A 17,972-nucleotide genomic window follows, 5' to 3' on the forward strand; every position below is an offset into this window, starting at 1 on the left:
GCCCTTTTAAAATGCGTTTCCTGCAGAAAACCACATGTAGTTTAAGTACATAAGTAATGCCACACTGGGAAAAGACCAAGGGTCCATCGAACCCAGCATCCTGTCCACGACAGTGGCCAATGCAGGCCAAGGGCACCTGACAAGCTTCCCAAACGTACAAACATTCTGTACATTTTATTCCTGGAATTGTGGATTTTTCCCAAGTCCATTTAGTAGTGGTTTAAGATGGAGTAACTCCTTAAAAAGTCTTTGGCATTTTTGCGGAAAGTTTAAGCCCTTAACATTGTAAGTCAAGAGCTTTACATCAGCACAGAGAGAATAGAGTGAGAAGGGCTAATAAAAACATCAGAGAGAACCCATACCCTAAGCCACATAACAACAAAATCCCCCACCCAGCCCCCCACCCCCTTGACCCTCCCCCCATCCAGACACACTGCACACACCAGTCAGACATCACAGCCAATTTCTAAATGGGAACTGGAGGAGCCGACACTGCACTAAAAGCACCCCGCCCCCCCACCACACACACTCACACCCAAACCAACCAGAAAAAACTAATAGTTCTAAACCAGCCATTCAATAGCAAACAAACAAGTAATAGGAAGGACTCCATTAACTCAATAAAGAGAACAGACTATGAAAAGCAAAGTCAAGCAGGGCCATCAGTACCTGAAATCTTTGGAAGGTTCTTGTGGTTACCAGGCACCCTCTGCTATTTCTGAAGTTTAGCTTTAGTCACCGGAGTAAGGCCAGCCTCATGCAAAATTTTCCAAGCTGCTGCCAGAGACCGAACTCGGTAAAGCTTACCCCTCACTGCAAAACACAATGCAAAAGGAAAGGCCCGGCGATAATTAATCTTGTCTTTAAGTAAAATGTCCAAAGCAGATTTCATACTCTACCTTAGGGACAGGGTGTGTTGAGATAAATCCTGCAAAACGGAGATCCATGCACCATTATAATCCACATTTGGAGCCTGATGAGCACATTGAAAAAGGCGCTTCTGGTCTGCAAACTTCACAAAGCATGTGATATTGTCCTGGGGACAGTTATTTATAGAGGTTCCAAGAGCCCAATGAACCCATTCTAGCTCCACGTGGGAGGCATCCTGCTCCAAACCCAGAAGTTGTGAACACAGCAAGTGCACAATAGCTGGGACATCTTCAGTAGTTCCCCTTTCTGGGATGCCAAGAAAACGAAGATTTTTGTGTTGCCCTCTATTTTCAAGATTATCTAGCTTATATAAGAAATCCTCTTGTCCCATTGAAAGCAGTTGAAATTTTAAGTTAGAGGCAGGGATCCACTCTGTACGCTCCTCAAGTCAAGCCTCCACATCTTCCACATGCCCGCCAAGTTCACGAGGGTTGGTATTTAATGCATCTGTGCGTTCTAAAATGACCTCTTTAGAGGCCTATATGTCATTCTGGATCTCTGCCAGACATTGTTTTAAATCGCAAGACATCCCCTTTTTTTGCTGGGGTTTGGCGAGTCTCAACCGTGGATAAAGTGGTGTCTGAATCCGAAGGAGATATGGGAGCAGAGGAAGCATGGCGATAGGCCCCATTACCCATCTTGTCTCTTGGATTGACGATTTCCATTTTTCTTTGCAGATGCGAGAGCCTTGCTCATGGCGCAAATTGTATCTCACGAGTCAAGCCACCACTGAGATGTAAGCAAAAGAGCGGATGGTCTAGATTTTGGCTGGATAATGTAGGGTTATAGCGGGAGCTGTGGGACTAGGCGGCCATTGAGGACTGTGACATCACTTCCGCCAAAGCTACCTGTTTTTTTTCCTGAGGCTTTTTCCTCCCATGTTTTTAAATTGTGACACTTGTGATAATTACAGGACCTGTCCTACCCTGAAGAGGCCACCAGAGGGTGCTTAGTGAAAACCTTGTAAAATGCCAGGAACTGGTCACTAGAGAGAACTCCAAGGGGGACACCAGTAAAATACTGGAAAGAAGTCACTAGAGGGAGCTCCAGCAAAGGCCAGGCATATAGGAGTCAGGGAGGACCCACAGCAAGAGATTCTCCTTTAAGAGAAAAGGCACCCGGGAGAAGGTTCCGGACCCTTCCAGAGCCAGGGGAAGGGGCCCAGTAGGCTGGTGGAGGGGTGGTAGCAGCCCTATATAAAGAGCACCTTCTAGGAGGAGAGAAGAGAAAAAGGAAAGAGGACCTCCAGGAGCTAAGGAGAAGGAAGGATGCTGAGTGACTCATAAGCAGATTCCCAGGAGAATGGACCAAGGCGAGCTGAAAACCCCCGGGATCTGACCCCAAAGAAAAGGTACATATGGAATGAGAGGGAAGGATGCCATAGATAGAAAGAGCATCAGGTCGGGCTGAAAACCCGGGGCACGGTCCCCGAAGAAAAAGGATCTCTAAAGAACAAAGAAGGTACTTACCTTGAAATTATGATGATGAAGCAAATGACTGTTGTGAATTAAGAATTGGAGGATATGAATTAAGAATTGAACTAACAGCTTGGGGGTGGAGGACAGGACTGTAAATTGAGAGTGAAAATAAAAGCCCTGTCCAAGGGGTGGTGGCTGTTCTAAACTGAGACCCAGGTCCCCCTATAAAGTGGGCTCAGTTGAAGAAGGATTTGATACCAAGACTGCAACCTGTTTCTAAGTCAAAAGGAGGGGGTCAGGGGTGGCTGATAACTGAGGAACTGTCACCCTGAGTGAAAGGAGGACCCCTGTACCTAAGACTGAAGGTATGAGCATCTATAGTTACAAGCTGTTTCTGGGATTTTTCTTAGAAGCAAGGCTTTTGATGATGCTTCTGTGAACATCCTGAGTGAGTTCAGAGGCTTTGATTGAAGGGTAGAAGTCCCAGGTTGACTGAGGCCTCCACAGAAGTTGTTTCAGGAGCACTCCCACTGACTTGCAGGAAGAGGCATTACAAGTCCACCTCCAGTTGGAGAGAGTCTACACAAGGTGCTCATCACACAGACTACAGTCAAGTTTATGGTGAACTGGGGAACTCCTACCAAGGCCTTGACTGTCTGAGGTGGTCGGATCCCAAATGTAACCTCCAGTGTGGGAGGAGATTGGATGGAGAGAGCCCTTGGCTACAAGGGCCCTGTCACACACTGCAGGGAAGCATTTTTCAAATGTATAGGTGCAATAAGTCAGTACTCCTACCCAGGAACTTGAACTGATCTTAACTTGAATTGTTCCGAACCAAACACTGTTGCATCACTCGGCTCTTAATCATGCAATCTGTTTTCCTTAAGTTAAATTTAAGCCACGTTGAACTTTCCACTAGGTTGGAAAATGTGGGGTACAAATGCAATAAATAAATAAATAAAATGTATACCACTGTCCTCAACATTGTGTTTGTCTACTGATTTTAAAGGGGTCCATATTGAGGTTCCTTAGATACTCTTCCCTAGGGGTTCTCTGATCTCAGGTGGCTAGTGAACCTCCTTCTCTCTCCTGCCACACCCTGCCCCGCACTCTGATGCAGGGCATAAAAGCAACCCTCCTCCCTCCCAATTCCACCCCTTAATTCAAGGAATCTGAGGGTCGGCCTGCCCCAGCCAGTATTTCCACCCCCATCCCCAAGATCCAGACTTAATACAAGGGTAAAGAAATCAATATATTCAGAGGCAATCCCCTCTTCTTCCCTGGCAGCTGTCTCTACAGAATGGCAGTGTTTTCCTGCTAGTGGTAATCTTGTAGTACTACCAATCAGGTTCAAACTGTCAGTATACTTGTTTGGCAAGCAAATACTGTGGAATGACAGTTGTACCATTCCACTGCTGGCTGTGGTGGACCCTTTGCCCATGGCATATCTTAAAAGGTATCAACCCATGTAAAAATTGTAAGTCCTTTAGTACATTTACAATATATGTATTATCTGGTGTGCCGGCTGTATAAGGCTTTTGACCGTGCAGGTCTTTTTCTGCCGTCATCTGCTGTGTTACTATGTTACTATGTTGTGCACAGGTTTGTCTTACGTTGGCTTACAATCCTTATGGTTAAGCTTTACATACAGTGAAAGGATTTAAGCACTAAGTCACAATAGCACCAATACTTATTAATTTACAACTAATTCTATGACTAGGGAAGGACTATGCATCACTTCCTTCAGTATGTGTGTGCATCTGCATTGGATGCTTCTTTTTCCTGCCAGTAGCCCTTTCCCTATTTGTGCATTTTCTGGGATGTTTTCTGCCATTTCCTATCTGCTGTTGGTGTGACCTGTGATTGTGCCTCTCTGATTCATTGGTCAATATCTTTAACTAAACTCTTTCACAGGATGAATCAGAATATTCAGCTAAAAGCCATGGCCCTGCTGATTGCCCTGCTGCAAAGCGCCAGTGATGCTGAGAAAAAGGTAAGAAAGCACAGGTATTTGGTGAGACAACTGACTTGCACTCATGGGGCTGAAAGCTTCTTTACAAACGGAAACCCCACTCGGAGTTTCCTTTTGAAAATTCTGGCACTCATAGAGGTGCAAACATACTTATTGGAATTTATGTGTGAGGCTCTCAGAATGAAAGATCTTTCTGTCCAAATGGCCTTCCTGCACCCTGACTCTGCCCCTTTTCCCAGCAGATAAAAAAAATAACCATGGTAAATGCACCCATGGTATTTTCTTTTAATGGCCGCAAATAATGACAACATTAGCGCATGGTCATTAATTGAAAGAATAGAAAATCGGTCATTTTTTGGCTGCAGTAAAAATGGTCTTAGTGCATTGGAAAAACTCGCATAAGGGTATCCCAAGGCCAACGTTTACATTAGCTTGGTAAAAGGACCCCATTATAAAGCATTTCTTTTTTTTTCTAAATATAATTTTTATTGCATGTTTATAAAGTTAAGATACAATGGAATATAAAGAGCCAACATTGATCATTAGATGATATAAATACAAGGGCAACAATAATAAGCTTCTAACATGAAACATAACTAGGTGTATAAGCAGTTATATTAATAATACATTACAATGAATTATTGGTTGATGTTGACATAGAGAGATAATTATCTAGTCTGAGCCACTTATGCTTACGTTTAGCATAAGCATAAGTGGCTTCTGCTGCTCCTTGTGATCTTGGGCAAGTCACTTAACCCTCCATTGCCTCAGGTATAAAATTAGATTGTGAGCCCTCCTGGGACAGAGAAATATCCAGTGTACCTGACTGTAACTCACCTTGAGCTACTACTGAAAAAAGTGTGAGCAAAATCTAAATAAATAAATAAATGGAGCAATGTGATTTAAATAAACGTCTTCATATTTTATATAATAGAACAGAGTTCCACTTCAAGAAAATGGAGAGGTTAGAATTATCTTTCCAATGATGTACTATTAATTTTAGTGCTGTGGAAATGAGGAAACCTAACAAGGAAGCATCTTCAAAAGAAAGGGGTTTAGTTAAGAAAATAGATGTTCAGATAATATAAAAGAGAAAGATTCATTAAACTCCAATATTTCTAATATTTTGGATGAAATTTCTAGCCAAAATGAATAAATATTATTACAATCATTTTTAATGTGTATAAGCATCCTTTTTTGTCGTGACCATGACCAACATAAATCATTGTTAGAAATTCCACTTTTAAATGATTTAATGGGTGTCCAGTGTGATCTCTGCTAAAGAAAGAAAAGTGATTATGTAATAGAAGAGGATAATGATGGTCTAGGATCATATAGCCAAAAAAAAAGTAATTCACCAATATCATTTTCCAAAGCGTTTTGGGATGTTATACAGAATTGCTTTGAGTGGTTTTGAAAAAGTTTATAAAATAAAGATGCAGAATATTTGGTAGTAGGATAGAAATATAGTAGGGACTGAAAGGGAGAGTAGATGATAATCTTTTTATATTTAGATTAGAATGTTTTAGGGCTTGGTGTAGCCTATACCAGCTAAAAAAACTGAGAATCAGGAATTTGAAATTCTTGTAATTGAGCAAAAGTCTTGTAGACTCCATTAGAGATGAGTTTAGAGGTGGATCAAAGATGTTACAATTGTACCACTTTAGCCAATCCACGTTTATTATTGATTGTTATTCATGGATTATTCCACAATGGCATGGCATATAAAGAATGATGAACCAACTCAGGAGATGTTGCTGGATAAATCTTTTATTCAAAGTACCAGGAGAAGGACCCGACACAGGCCATATTTTGGCAGATGGAACCGCCTACCTCAGGGGTCACATAAACGATCTTATTTCTACACGTTGAGTATTGTTGTGACCCTTGAGGCAGGCAGTTCCATCCACTGAAACACAGCCCATGTCGGGTTCTTCTGGTGTTTTGAATAAAAGATTTGTCCAGCAACATCTCCTGAGTTGGCTCGTCATTTGGTCAACCTCTTCTCTCACTTTGTTTGATTTGCTTCTCAGTAGAGTTTTTTTTTCTTATTTACTGTAACCTGTATATCATAAAGAATATCAGATTTTTTTGATAAAGGATTTGATTTGTGATATAGCATCTATGGTAGCAGATAATACTGATAAAGAGTTGCATTTTTTTAAGAGATATCATTTCAGTAATTAGATGGATAGGTATGAGATGGACTAAATGTATTTCAAGCAGTAACCATGTGGGAAAGGTAGAAGTAGTATAGGGTGCAGAATTAGCTTGTATAGATTGAAACCATCAGGATGCCTGATTAAGAATAAATGAGTTATGATATTGTATAAAATTGGGAAAATTAACACCCCCCTAATTCTTTAGTGAGTTTCAAAAATTTTAAAGCAATACGAGGTAGGTTTTTTTTCTTCCATTGGGAAATCTGGCAACATTCTATTTTTATAGAAATGGTTAGGGAATGTAATTGATAACATACTAAGAATGTAGTTTATTTTGGGTGCTAGAATCATTTTAATGGTTTCTAATCTATCCCACCAAATGAGAAAAAGGGAAGACCAATTTAATGTTAGATTTCTCAAAAATGAGAGAAGTTGTTCAGTGTTTTTTCAATGGTTTCATTGATGGAGTGGCTGAAATGAATATCTAAATACTTAATATAGGTAGATTGAACTTTAAAGGGAAAGGCAGTTGGATCTTGTAAACTAACCAGATTGTCAAGGAGTAGGCATTCAGTTTTATCCCAGATCACTTTGTACCTGGAGAGAACTGAAAAAGAATCAATTAATTCAAATATATGTGGAATTGAATTAACATTAGTGTAAAATAGCTAGGAAAGGGAAAGTACTACTGATAGGTGATTTTAATATGCTGGATGTAGATTGGGGCGTCCCTGCTGCGGTGTCGTCCAGAAGCAAAGGGATCTTGAATTCCCTACAGGAAGAATTGTTTCAGCAGTGGGTACTGGAACCATCGTGGGATACAGCGATTCTGGACCTGGTGCTTACAAATGGAGAGAATGTTTCTGATGTCATGGTGGGAGACCATTTGGTGTCTAGTGATCACCGAATGGTGTGGTTTTAGTTTTAAGACAGAGGGCTTATTCGAGATTGAAGGTCCTGGATTTCAAAAGAACTTTGCCGAGGTAGGGGAATTTCTCAAGAAAGAGTAGGATGAGAACAGCTGAAGGAAGTTGAACAGCAGTGGACAAGTCTGAAAGGAGCTATTTTAAAGGCAACTAACCTTTCCATATCATCAAGCTGATCAATCCATAGACTGGTGGGTTGTGTCCATCTACCAGCAGGTGGAGATAGAGAGCAAACTTTTGCCTCCCTATATGTGGTCATGTGCTGCCAGAAACTCCTCAGTATGTTCTCTATCTCAGCAGGTGGTGGTCACACACAGCAGCAGCTCTGGCTAGGCCTCCAAGCCTAATTTTTAGGTTTTGTTGAGTGCCTGGGGTTGAGGGCTCTTTTGAGCAAGTGCAAACCTGGTGGTGCCAGGTCCCTCCTTTTCTCCCCCCCTCCCGCTGGCTCCGTTAAAAAAAAAAAAAAAAAAAAATTTTGAACGTCCTTAAAGGCGTTTATTTCGACGTTTATTTAAGCGTCTATTGCAGCTACTCACTGGGACACCAGGTCGTTACAACTCGGAGCGGACAGCAGGTAATTTTTACCTTTTTATAGCGGGCAGGGGGTTCCCCGATTCTTCTCCTCGTGGCATATGGCGTCGGAGGGCGAGGGCGCAAAGGGTCGCTCCCCGGGTCGCTTGAGCGCTTCTAGAGGGGATGCGGGGGTCTTAAAGCCTGATTCGCCCTTGTTGGGTGTCAGTTTCGTGACCGATGAATGTTCCGGCCTTCCTCCGGCGTGTCGGTTTTTCCCGCCATAAACGCCCATCCCCCGCTCCTCGCCTCCGCCATCTTGGCCGGCCACGCGGCTCGGACGGCTTCTTCTTGGGCCGCCCTTGAGGTTGGAGACATTAATGCCATGAACGCCCTTAATTTGGGCGACGGCACAGAAGCGGCTAAAGTTAAGAGCCGTTCTTCCCGCGCGGCTCCTTCGCGGAGTTTCGCGCCGGACGCCATTTTGGATGCGCAGCATGTCTCTCCCCCGCTATTGCGAGCGCCGGTTGAGGGTGCGTCTAGGGCTGTTGCCCAGGCTGCGGAAGTGCACAGTCTGGGGGGTTTCTCCCCCGAGTTTGTTTTGCTGCTGCATCAGGCCTTCCTCATGCACAACGCTGCCCCTGCTCCCTCGTCTGGTAAAGAGGTTGAGGTTCCCAGAGGTAAACGCCCTCGGGTTGATTCCCAGGCCTTGGAGGAATTTGTCTCCTCCGATGTAGATGAGGGCAGCGTGTCTGAGGTCTCCCAACGGTCCTTTGCGGATTCCTTGGAGGAGACGGATCCCCGCTCGGATGGAGCGGATGACCCCTCTGCAGCGCGGCTTTTTAGCCCAGAGGATTTGCCCAACCTGTTGTTACAGGCCATGGACACTTTGAAGATTTCCTCTCCGGAGGACGTCTCTCCCTCAGCCCCTGTTGGCTCTGCCATTATGCTGGGGACGAAGCGCCCGCCTAGAACCTTCCACGTGCATGATGCCATGCACACCTTAATTTCGGCTCAATGGGATGTCCCGGAAGCGAGCCTTAAAGTGGCTAGGTCTATGTCCCGCCTCTATCCTTTGGCTGTGAGTGAACGTGAGGCCTATCTGTGGCCTACCGTGGATTCTTTAATCACTGCGGTGACTAAGAAAACGGCGTTGCCGGTGGAAGGTGGCACGGCCCTAAAGGACGCCCAAGACAGAAGATTGGAGGCGGCCTTAAGGTCGTCCTTTGAGGCGGCTGCTTTAAGTTTGCAGGCCTCAGTTTGCGGCTCCTATGTGGCCAGGGCGTGCCTGACTATGGTGCAGCGGGCTTCCCCCTCGGATCATTCCTTGAGGGCTGATTGGCCGGCCCTGGAATCGGGCTTAGCCTTTTTGGCAGACTTGCTGTATGATGTCTTGAGGGCCTCAGCGAAAGGCACGGCTCAGACAATCTCTGCGTGGCGGTGGCTTTGGCTGAAACATTGGTCTGCTGACCACGCCTCTAAATCCCGCCTGGCTAGGTTGCCTTTTAAAGGCAAGCTGCTCTTTGGGGTCGAGCTGGACAAAATCGTGACCGATCTCGGCACGTCTAAGGGCAAGAAATTACCAGAGGTCAGGGCTCGGGCTAGTACTCGTCCCGGTACCTCCAGAGGACGGTTTCAGGAAGCCCGTCGGTACCGCCCGGGCAAGTCGGGTTCCTCTGCCCCCTCTTCCTTCAAGAGGAATTTCTCCCCCAAGCAGCATTCCTTTCGCAGAGACCGCCGTCCCGGAGGTGCTCCCTCCGGTCCTCCCCCAGGGTCTCGTACCCAATGACGGGGTCTTGGTCCACGCCCCAGTGCAAATTGGAGGACGGCTGTCCTCGTTTCTGGGCGAGTGGACCACAATAACTTCAGACGCGTGGGTGCTGGAAGTCATCAGAGACGGCTACAAACTAGAGTTCTGCCGACCCTTAAAAGACGGGTTTGTACTCTCTCCCTGCAAGTCTCCGGTCAAAGCTGTGGCAGTGCAGCAGACCTTGGACAATCTGATCCGCCTGGGCGCGGTCGTTCCGGTGCCAGAAAGTCAGCTTGGCAAGGGATGTTACTCCATTTACTTTGTGGTACCAAAGAAAGGAGGTTCTGTCCGGCCTATCCTCGACCTCAAAGGGGTCAATCGGGCCTTGAAAGTGCGGCACTTTCGCATGGAGACTCTCCGCTCTGTTATAGCGGCAGTGAAGGCAGGAGAGTTCCTGGCATCCTTGGACATCAAGGAAGCGTACCTGCATATTCCCATCTGGCCTCCTCATCAACGCTTTCTGCGTTTTGCAGTCCTGGGACGACACTTCCAGTTCAGAGCCCTCCCTTTCGGGTTGGCTACTGCTCCGCGGACCTTTTCCAAAGTAATGGTGGTCATCGCGGCCTTCCTACGAAAGGAAGGGGTACAAGTCCATCCTTATCTGGACGACTGGTTGATCCGAGCCCCCTCTTATGCAGAGTGCGGCAAAGCTGTGGACCGGGTAGTTGCTCTTTTGAGCTCCCTGGGATGGATCATCAACTGGGAGAAGAGCCAGCTGCGCCCGACTCAGTCCCTGGAGTACCTGGGAGTTCGATTCGACACCCAAGTGGGCAGAGTGTTCCTGCCAGACAATCGGATTGTCAAACTTCAGGCTCAGGTGGACCAGTTCCTAGTAGCCTCTCCCCTTCGGGCTTGGGACTATGTGCAGCTGTTGGGCTCTATGACGGCCACGATGGAGGTTGTGCCCTGGGCCAGGGCTCATATGAGACCACTTCAACACTCTTTGCTGCAGCGCTGGACTCCGATGTCGGAGGATTATGCTGTGCGCCTTCCCTTGGACCCAGCAGTGCGCAAGGCGCTGAGCTGGTGGATGCAGACAGACAAGTTGTCTGCGGGAATGCCTCTGGTGACCCCAGAGTGGATTGTCGTCACGACGGACGCCTCGTTGTCGGGCTGGGGAGCCCACTGCTTGGGAAGGACAGCGCAGGGGCTCTGGTCTCCTGCAGAGGCAAAGTGGTCTATCAACCTCCTGGAACTCAGAGCCATTCGGTTGGCGCTTTTGGAGTTCATCCCGGTACTGGTGTTGAAGCCTGTACGGGTCCTGTCGGACAATGCCACGGCTGTGGCCTATGTCAACCGCCAGGGAGGTACCAAGAGCGCCCCTCTAGCCAAGGAGGCTATGAATCTTTGCCAGTGGGCGGAAGCGAACCTGGAGCAGCTTTCAGCGGCCCACATTGCCGGAGTCATGAATGTCAAGGCGGACTTTCTCAGTCGCCATACCTTGGAGCCCGGAGAGTGGCAGCTATCTGCTCAGGCGTTCTTGGACATCACGAAGCGCTGGGGCCAGCCGAGCCTAGATCTGATGGCATCATCGGCCAATTGCCAAGTGCCGCGCTTTTTCAGCAGAGGACGGGACCCTCGATCCCTGGGAGTAGATGCTCTTCTCCAACAGTGGCCGACACAAGAGCTTCTCTATGTGTTCCCGCCCTGGCCCATGTTGGGCAGGGTGCTAGACCGGGTGGCAAAGCATCCCGGCAGGGTAATCCTGGTGGGTCCGGATTGGCCCAGGCGTCCCTGGTATGCGGACTTGATCAGGCTCTCAGTCGACGATCCTCTGCGGCTGCCAGTGGAGCAGGGCCTGTTACATCAGGGTCCCGTGGTGATGGAGGATCCCTCCCCCTTTGGTCTTACGGCCTGGCTATTGAGCGGCAGCGTCTGAGGAAGAAGGGCTTCTCAGACAAGGTCCTCGCCACTATGCTGAGAGCGAGGAAGCGCTCTACTTCTACTGCTTACGCCAGGGTTTGGCGTATCTTTGCAGCGTGGTGTGAAGCAGGCTCACTTTCTCCCTTCACTGCTCCAATTTCTTCAGTGTTGGCGTTCCTGCAAGAAGGTCTGGAGAAAGGCCTGTCGCTCAGTTCCCTTAAAGTCCAGGTAGCGGCTCTGGCTTGCTTCAGGGGCCGCCTGAAGGGTGCTTCCCTGGCTTCGCAGCCAGATGTGGTGCGCTTTCTCAAGGGAGTTAATCACCTGCGCCCTCCTCTGCACTCAGTGGTGCCTGCGTGGAATCTCAACCTGGTACTAAGAGCATTGCAGAAGCCGCCTTTTGAACCCTTGTCGAGGGCATCTCTGAAAGACCTGACGTTGAAAGCAGTCTTTTTGGTGGCTATCACTTCAGCCAGAAGAGTTTCCGAGCTCCAGGCGCTCTCATGTCGAGAGCCTTTTCTGCAGTTCACTGAGGCAGGAGTGACTATTCGCACAGTGCCTTCCTTCCTGCCCAAGATTGTTTCTCGCTTCCATGTGAATCAGCAGCTCTGTCTCCCTTCCTTTCGTAGGGAGGACTACCCAGAGGAGTACTCTGCTCTTAAATATCTGGATGTGAGACGAGTCATCATCAGATACTTGGAAGTGACCAATGATTTCCGGAAATCGGATCATCTGTTTGTCCTGTTTGCAGGTCCTCGTAAGGGTCTGCAGGCTGCTAAGCCTACAGTGGCAAGATGGGTCAAGGAAGCCATTGCAGCGGCTTATGTGGCCGCGGGGAAGGTGCCGCCTATCCAGCTGAAGGCTCACTCCACGAGAGCTCAGGCTGCCTCGATGGCAGAGGCCGGATCCGTCTCCTTGGAAGAGATATGCAAGGCGGCAACTTGGGCTTCGGCTCATACATTCTCCAAGCATTACCGTTTGACTGTGGCTGCACGGGCGGAGGCCCGGTTTGGAGCTTCAGTGTTGAGGTCAGGGATTTCAATGTCCCGCCCTGGGTGAGTACTGCTTCGGTACATCCCACCAGTCTATGGATTGATCAGCTTGATGATATGGAAGGTAAAATTATGTATAATCATACCTGATAATTTTCTTTCCATTAATCATAGCTGATCAATCCATAGCCCCTCCCAGATATCTGTACTGTTTTTATTCTGGTTGCATTTCAGGTTCAAGTTTAGTCTTCAGTTACTTCAGAAAGACTTCGTGTTCAAGTTTTTTCACTTGGATACTTCAAGAGTTAAGACGAGTTTGTGTTACAGTGAGCTGCTGCATTCCTCTCCCCTCCGTTTACGGGGGTGGATTGAGACTTAAAATTCTGCCGGCACTCCCTCCCGCTTCGTGCGGCTGTAGGGCAGCTTTGTACCCTTCCCGCTTCGGCGGTGTTAGGGTCAGTCAGCTCCTCCCGCGGTTGCGGTTGCAGGATAAGCCAGATCCCCCCGCATCGGCGGGTGTGGTGTCCCTCCCCCGCTCTGCGGGGATGAGCTGGACGGATTCCCCTCCCCCACTTGTGTGGGGATGAGCTGGGTTAATTCCCCTCCCCCGTTTCGGCGGTGGTGAGCTGGGCAGAGTGTCCCTTCGTGGGTGTAATTCTCTAAGTGCTGAGTCCTGCGGATGGAGCTTTGATATCGACATACTGAGGAGTTTCCGGCAGCACATGACCACATATAGGGAGGCAAAAGTTTGCTCTCTATCTCCACCTGCTGGTAGATGGACACAACCCACCAGTCTATGGATTGATCAGCTATGATTAATGGAAAGAAAATTATCAGGTATGATTATACATAATTTTACCTTATGTTAATAAATTACATAAGGGAAAGAGGAAAAGAAGGCTGCTGTGTTTCTCGAATGTAGTAGACGAAAAGGTAAGGGAAAGGAGGTTAGCCTTCATACGTTATAAGATGACTCAGAAAGAAGAAGACAGGCAAGAATACCTGGATAAGCTAAGAGAAGTTGGAAAAGCTATCAGGAAAGCGAAGAGGCAATTGGAAGAAAAGTTAGCTAATACGGTAAAATTGGGGGATAAGATGTTTTTCAGATATGTAAGTGACAGGAGGAACCATAATAGCATTGTGAGGCTCAAAGCTGAGGGGAAGGAATATGTGGAAACTAATAAGGATAAAGCTGAACTGCTTAACAAATACTTCTGTTCTGTGTTTATGGACGAAAGGCTAGGGGTAGGACCACAGAAAACAAATTCAAATAGGGATGGATGTATGGTAGACCACAGTTCTCAGAGGACTGTGTTCATGAGGAGCTAGCTAAACTAAAAGTAGACAAAGCGATAGGGCCTGATACGATACATCCGAGGGTGCTCAAGGAACTCTGAGAAGTTCTGGTGGCTCCACTTACTGACCTCTTCAGTGCTTCCTTAGAGTCTGGAGTTGTCCCGGAGGACTGGAGAAGGGCAGATGTGGTCCCTTCGCACAAGAAGTAAGGGGGAGGACCTTGGTGGTGTGTAAACTAATGGAAACGCTTTTAAAGCAGAGAATTGTGAGTTCTCTGCGGACAAGCAGGCTTACATTTTCACAAGTTGTTTGACGATCCCGCGTCGCTCGGGTTGGTAGAATACCAAAGTAAAGAACAAGAACTTTCTGGAATGCGAGCAGTGCTTCAACGCGTATGCATGATCGCCTTCCTGCCTGCAGCGTGACCACGCCTCTCAGTTTTATTTTCTCTGCGTGAGAAGCGGCGGTTCCTATCGTTGCTCCTCGTATGCCTGGGAGAGAGCTTCCTTTTCATGCCTTTCAGCTGTGTTTTTCGCCCCTCTTTCTTTATATTCTTTATTTTCTCATTATTTTAAAAAAGAAGTCCTTTAATTTTCTTAGTTTTTGGCCTGCGTTTTAAGTTTCTTTTATTTTTCGGTTTGAGCACTTTTAGACCTGCTCAGACGGGTCCCTTGCTTTTTGTGCCTCTTTCCCTCATTTTCAGGAACAATCTTGACTTAATTTAGCCAAAGCCATTTTTCCTTCCATATTGAAGACTCTCAGTGGCTTCAAACGTTGTACTCTATGCAACCGGACCATCTCGGGTACTGACACACATTCTTGGTGTATTCAGTGCCTTGAGCCTGACCATAGCCCAGCAAATTATGTCCTTTGTCTTCATATGAAGAAAAGGACCCAAATTTCATGAGAGGCTCAAACTTTTGAAGCCCGGTCCGGTTCTTTGACATCAGCATCAAGGTCGTCGGTGTCGATGTCGAGTGAGGCACTGGCATCAGGAGTCGAGGTATTAATGGCTGCTGCGAGACCCTGAGGCACTGGGAGCAGTGAGGCAACAACTTGGTCTCCACCTGCCTCAAGGCCTCCTGCTACACAGGCCCCCCGGGACCGTCCATCGTCGGACCCGACCCCCAGGCAATGGGAAGATTCGACGTTGTCCTTGTCGGCACCAAGGAGCTTGGGTGACATGCATCGGGCGAAGGCCAAGAAGCACCATTACCAATGTCCTTCAACACATAGTGCCAGGAGCACCGGAACACCGAGGGACTCGGCACCCAAGAAGCATCGACGCCGGGAGGATCGCTTCCCCTCCATTCAAATGCCGACGTGTACATCTCCTAGCAGCCAGGGTCCTGCTCCTGCACCCCAGGAGATTCAACAACCTGAGCTCCAACCAGCCCCTCAGCCTTTACCGATGGCAGCTCTCAATGAATGTATCCGGTCCTTACTCCCTGAGCTTTTGTTGGGATTCATGCAGTGATGTGCATTGGCATCGGGGGGTGCCTGCACCAGCCATGCCTTTGCTGCAGCCCCACCTGGCCCTTAGCCCGCGGTGAGACCTCTGGCGCTGCTTGCGGTCCCAGTGTTGAATGCCACCCAGGCTGGCACCCCTTTGACGTCGGTGGAGGAAGCTTCACTGGAGTTGAGGCAGGATCCGACTCCTTGACGCCTTTCTTGAGAGCATGCATCCTCAACGTCGAGGCGGGCCCAGTCTCTGACATCCCTCAGGGAAGTACTATCTGACACCGAAGAAGAATGCTCATGGGAATCAGAGGAGGATCCCAGGTACTTCTCCGATGAGTCCTATGTGATCCCTTCTGAGCCTTCCCCTCCACCAGAAAGCCTCTCCTTCACCTTTTTTCTACAGGAAATAGCTGAGGCCATTCCATTCCCCGTAGAAGTGGAGGATGAGCCGAGAGCCAAGATGCTTGAGGTCCTGGACTACACCTCTCCACCTAAAGAGGCAGTGACGGCTCCTCTCCATGAGGTACCCAAGGAAGTCCTCGTCAGAAACTGGGTGTCCCCTCTGTCTGTCCCTGTGGTCCCTAAGAAGATTGACACCCGATATCGGATCCATGTGGAACCTGGGTTGGTGAGATCTCAGTTACCCCACAACTCCATGGTGGTGGATGCCACTGTCAAAAAAGCCAGGAGTAGTAGGGACTATGCCTCGGCTCCCCCAGGCAGAGAAGCTAGAACCCTGGACTCTTTTGGGAGAAAGATATATCTGGCCGCTATGCTTATCGCCCTTATTCAGTCTTACCAGCTCTTCACGAGCGTTTACTTGCGGAACTCGGTGAGGCAGCTGTCAGACTTGGTCGATGCACTCCCTCCGGAGCAGGCCGAACCTTTTCGCCTGTTGGTCAAGCAGCAGAAGACGTGTCGCAAGTTCTTGGCCAGGTGCACTTACGACACTTTTGATGTGGCATCCAGGATCTCTGCCCAAGGTATAGCAATGCGCAGACTCTCATGGCTGCATATTTCTGATGTGGATCATTTGGTCCAGCAGAGGACGGTGGATGCCCCTTGCTGGGGGGATAATCTTTTCAGAGAGAAGGTCGAAGAGGTCGCTGACCAGATCAAGAAGCACACTGATGCTATGACTTCTCTCTCCTGCCGGACGTCTTCAGCAGCTGCCTCCTCATCCAGGAGGTATTTTGGTAGGTTGCGGAGTGCCACCTATTCCTATTCTAGGTACGCCCCTGCGACTTCCCAGCCTGCTCAGACAGACCCAGCATGCTCGATCTTGTCAACAGTGTGCGCCCAAGGCCTCTGCTGCTCCCTAGCAAAAGCAGGCGACAAGCTTTTGACTGGCTCCAGCAGAGCATAGCCGAAATCAGAGTATCTGTTCCAGATGACTTGCCAGTCAGGGGGAGGTTAAACTTTTTTCACCAAAGGTAGCCTCTGATAACCTTCGACCGGTAGGTTCTTCAAATATTCCGGCTTGGATACACCCTCAATTTGCTTTCCAAACCTCCAAATTGCCCACTGAGAGCTCATTCTTTCGTCTCTCAACACAGGCAGGTACTTGCAGAGGAACTCTCCACCCTTCTAAAGGCTCATGCAGTCGAACCTGTTCCACCAGGGGAAGAAGGGCATGGATTCTATTCCAGTTACTTGTGCAGAAAAAGACAGGGGGGATGCATCCCATCCTAAACCTAAGGGCCTTGAACAACTTCTTAGTCCGAGAAAAGTTCAGGATGGTTTCCTTGGGCACCCTTCTTCCTATGATTCAGGAAAACGATTGCCTATGCTCTCTGGACTTGAAGGATGCGTACACTCACATCCCAATACTTCCAGCCCACAGGAAGTATCTTCGATTTCGGCTGGGAGCACATCACTTTCAGTACTGCGTGTTGCCTTTTGGCCGCGCGTCAGCTCCCAGGGTTTTTACAAAATGTATAGCAGTAGTTGCAGCGTTGCTATGCAGACTGGGAGTTCATGTGTTCCCTTATCTCGACGATTGGCTGGTGAAGAGCACCTCGGAGGACGGTCCTCAGGAGTCCATGTAGATGACTATTTGGGTACTTGAACTGCTGGGGTTCGTTATCAACTACCCCAAGTCCCATCTCCCTCCTGTTCAACAATTGGAGTTCATAGGAGCTCTGCTTAATACCGTGACTGTCCAAGCCTACCGTCTAGAGATGTGTGCGGACAATCTTCTTTCCCTAGCTTCCAGGATTCGGGCATCGCAGCAGGTCACAGGCCACATGGCTTGCACAGCGTACATTACACCCATGGCATGCTTGCACATGAGATCTGCTTAATGGACCCTAACTTCTCAGTGGTTCCAAGCCATGGGAAGTGTAGAAGGTTTCATCCTAGTTTCCCTGGAGCTTCTCAGTGGTTCCAAGCCATGGGAAGTCTAGAAGGTTTCATTCTAGTTTCCCTGGAGCTTGTACACTCTCTCCATTGGTGGACAGTTTGGTCCAATTTGACCTTGGGATTTCCATTCCAAATTCCTCAGCTGCAAAAGGTGCTGACGACGGGTGCATCTCTTCTGGGATGGGGAACTCATGTAGATGGGCTTCACACCCAAGGAGCTTGGTCCCTCCAAGAAGATCTCCTGGAGCTCTGAGTGATCTGGAATGCTCTAAAG

General features: G+C 48.2%; 1 protein-coding gene across 1 annotated transcript in view; it reads left to right on the forward strand.

The window, feature by feature from the left end:
• Positions 1-17,972, forward strand: part of ELMO3 (engulfment and cell motility 3) — a 987,719-nt gene that overhangs the window by 210,688 nt on the left and 759,059 nt on the right. The window contains exon 9 of the mRNA XM_030203739.1: positions 4,263-4,341. Within this exon, the coding sequence (XP_030059599.1) occupies positions 4,263-4,341 (79 nt within the window). The remainder of the gene's footprint in view (positions 1-4,262; positions 4,342-17,972) is intronic.

Source organism: Microcaecilia unicolor, chromosome 5 (genome assembly GCF_901765095.1).
Source record: "Microcaecilia unicolor chromosome 5, aMicUni1.1, whole genome shotgun sequence".
Lineage (NCBI taxonomy): Eukaryota > Metazoa > Chordata > Amphibia > Gymnophiona > Siphonopidae > Microcaecilia > Microcaecilia unicolor.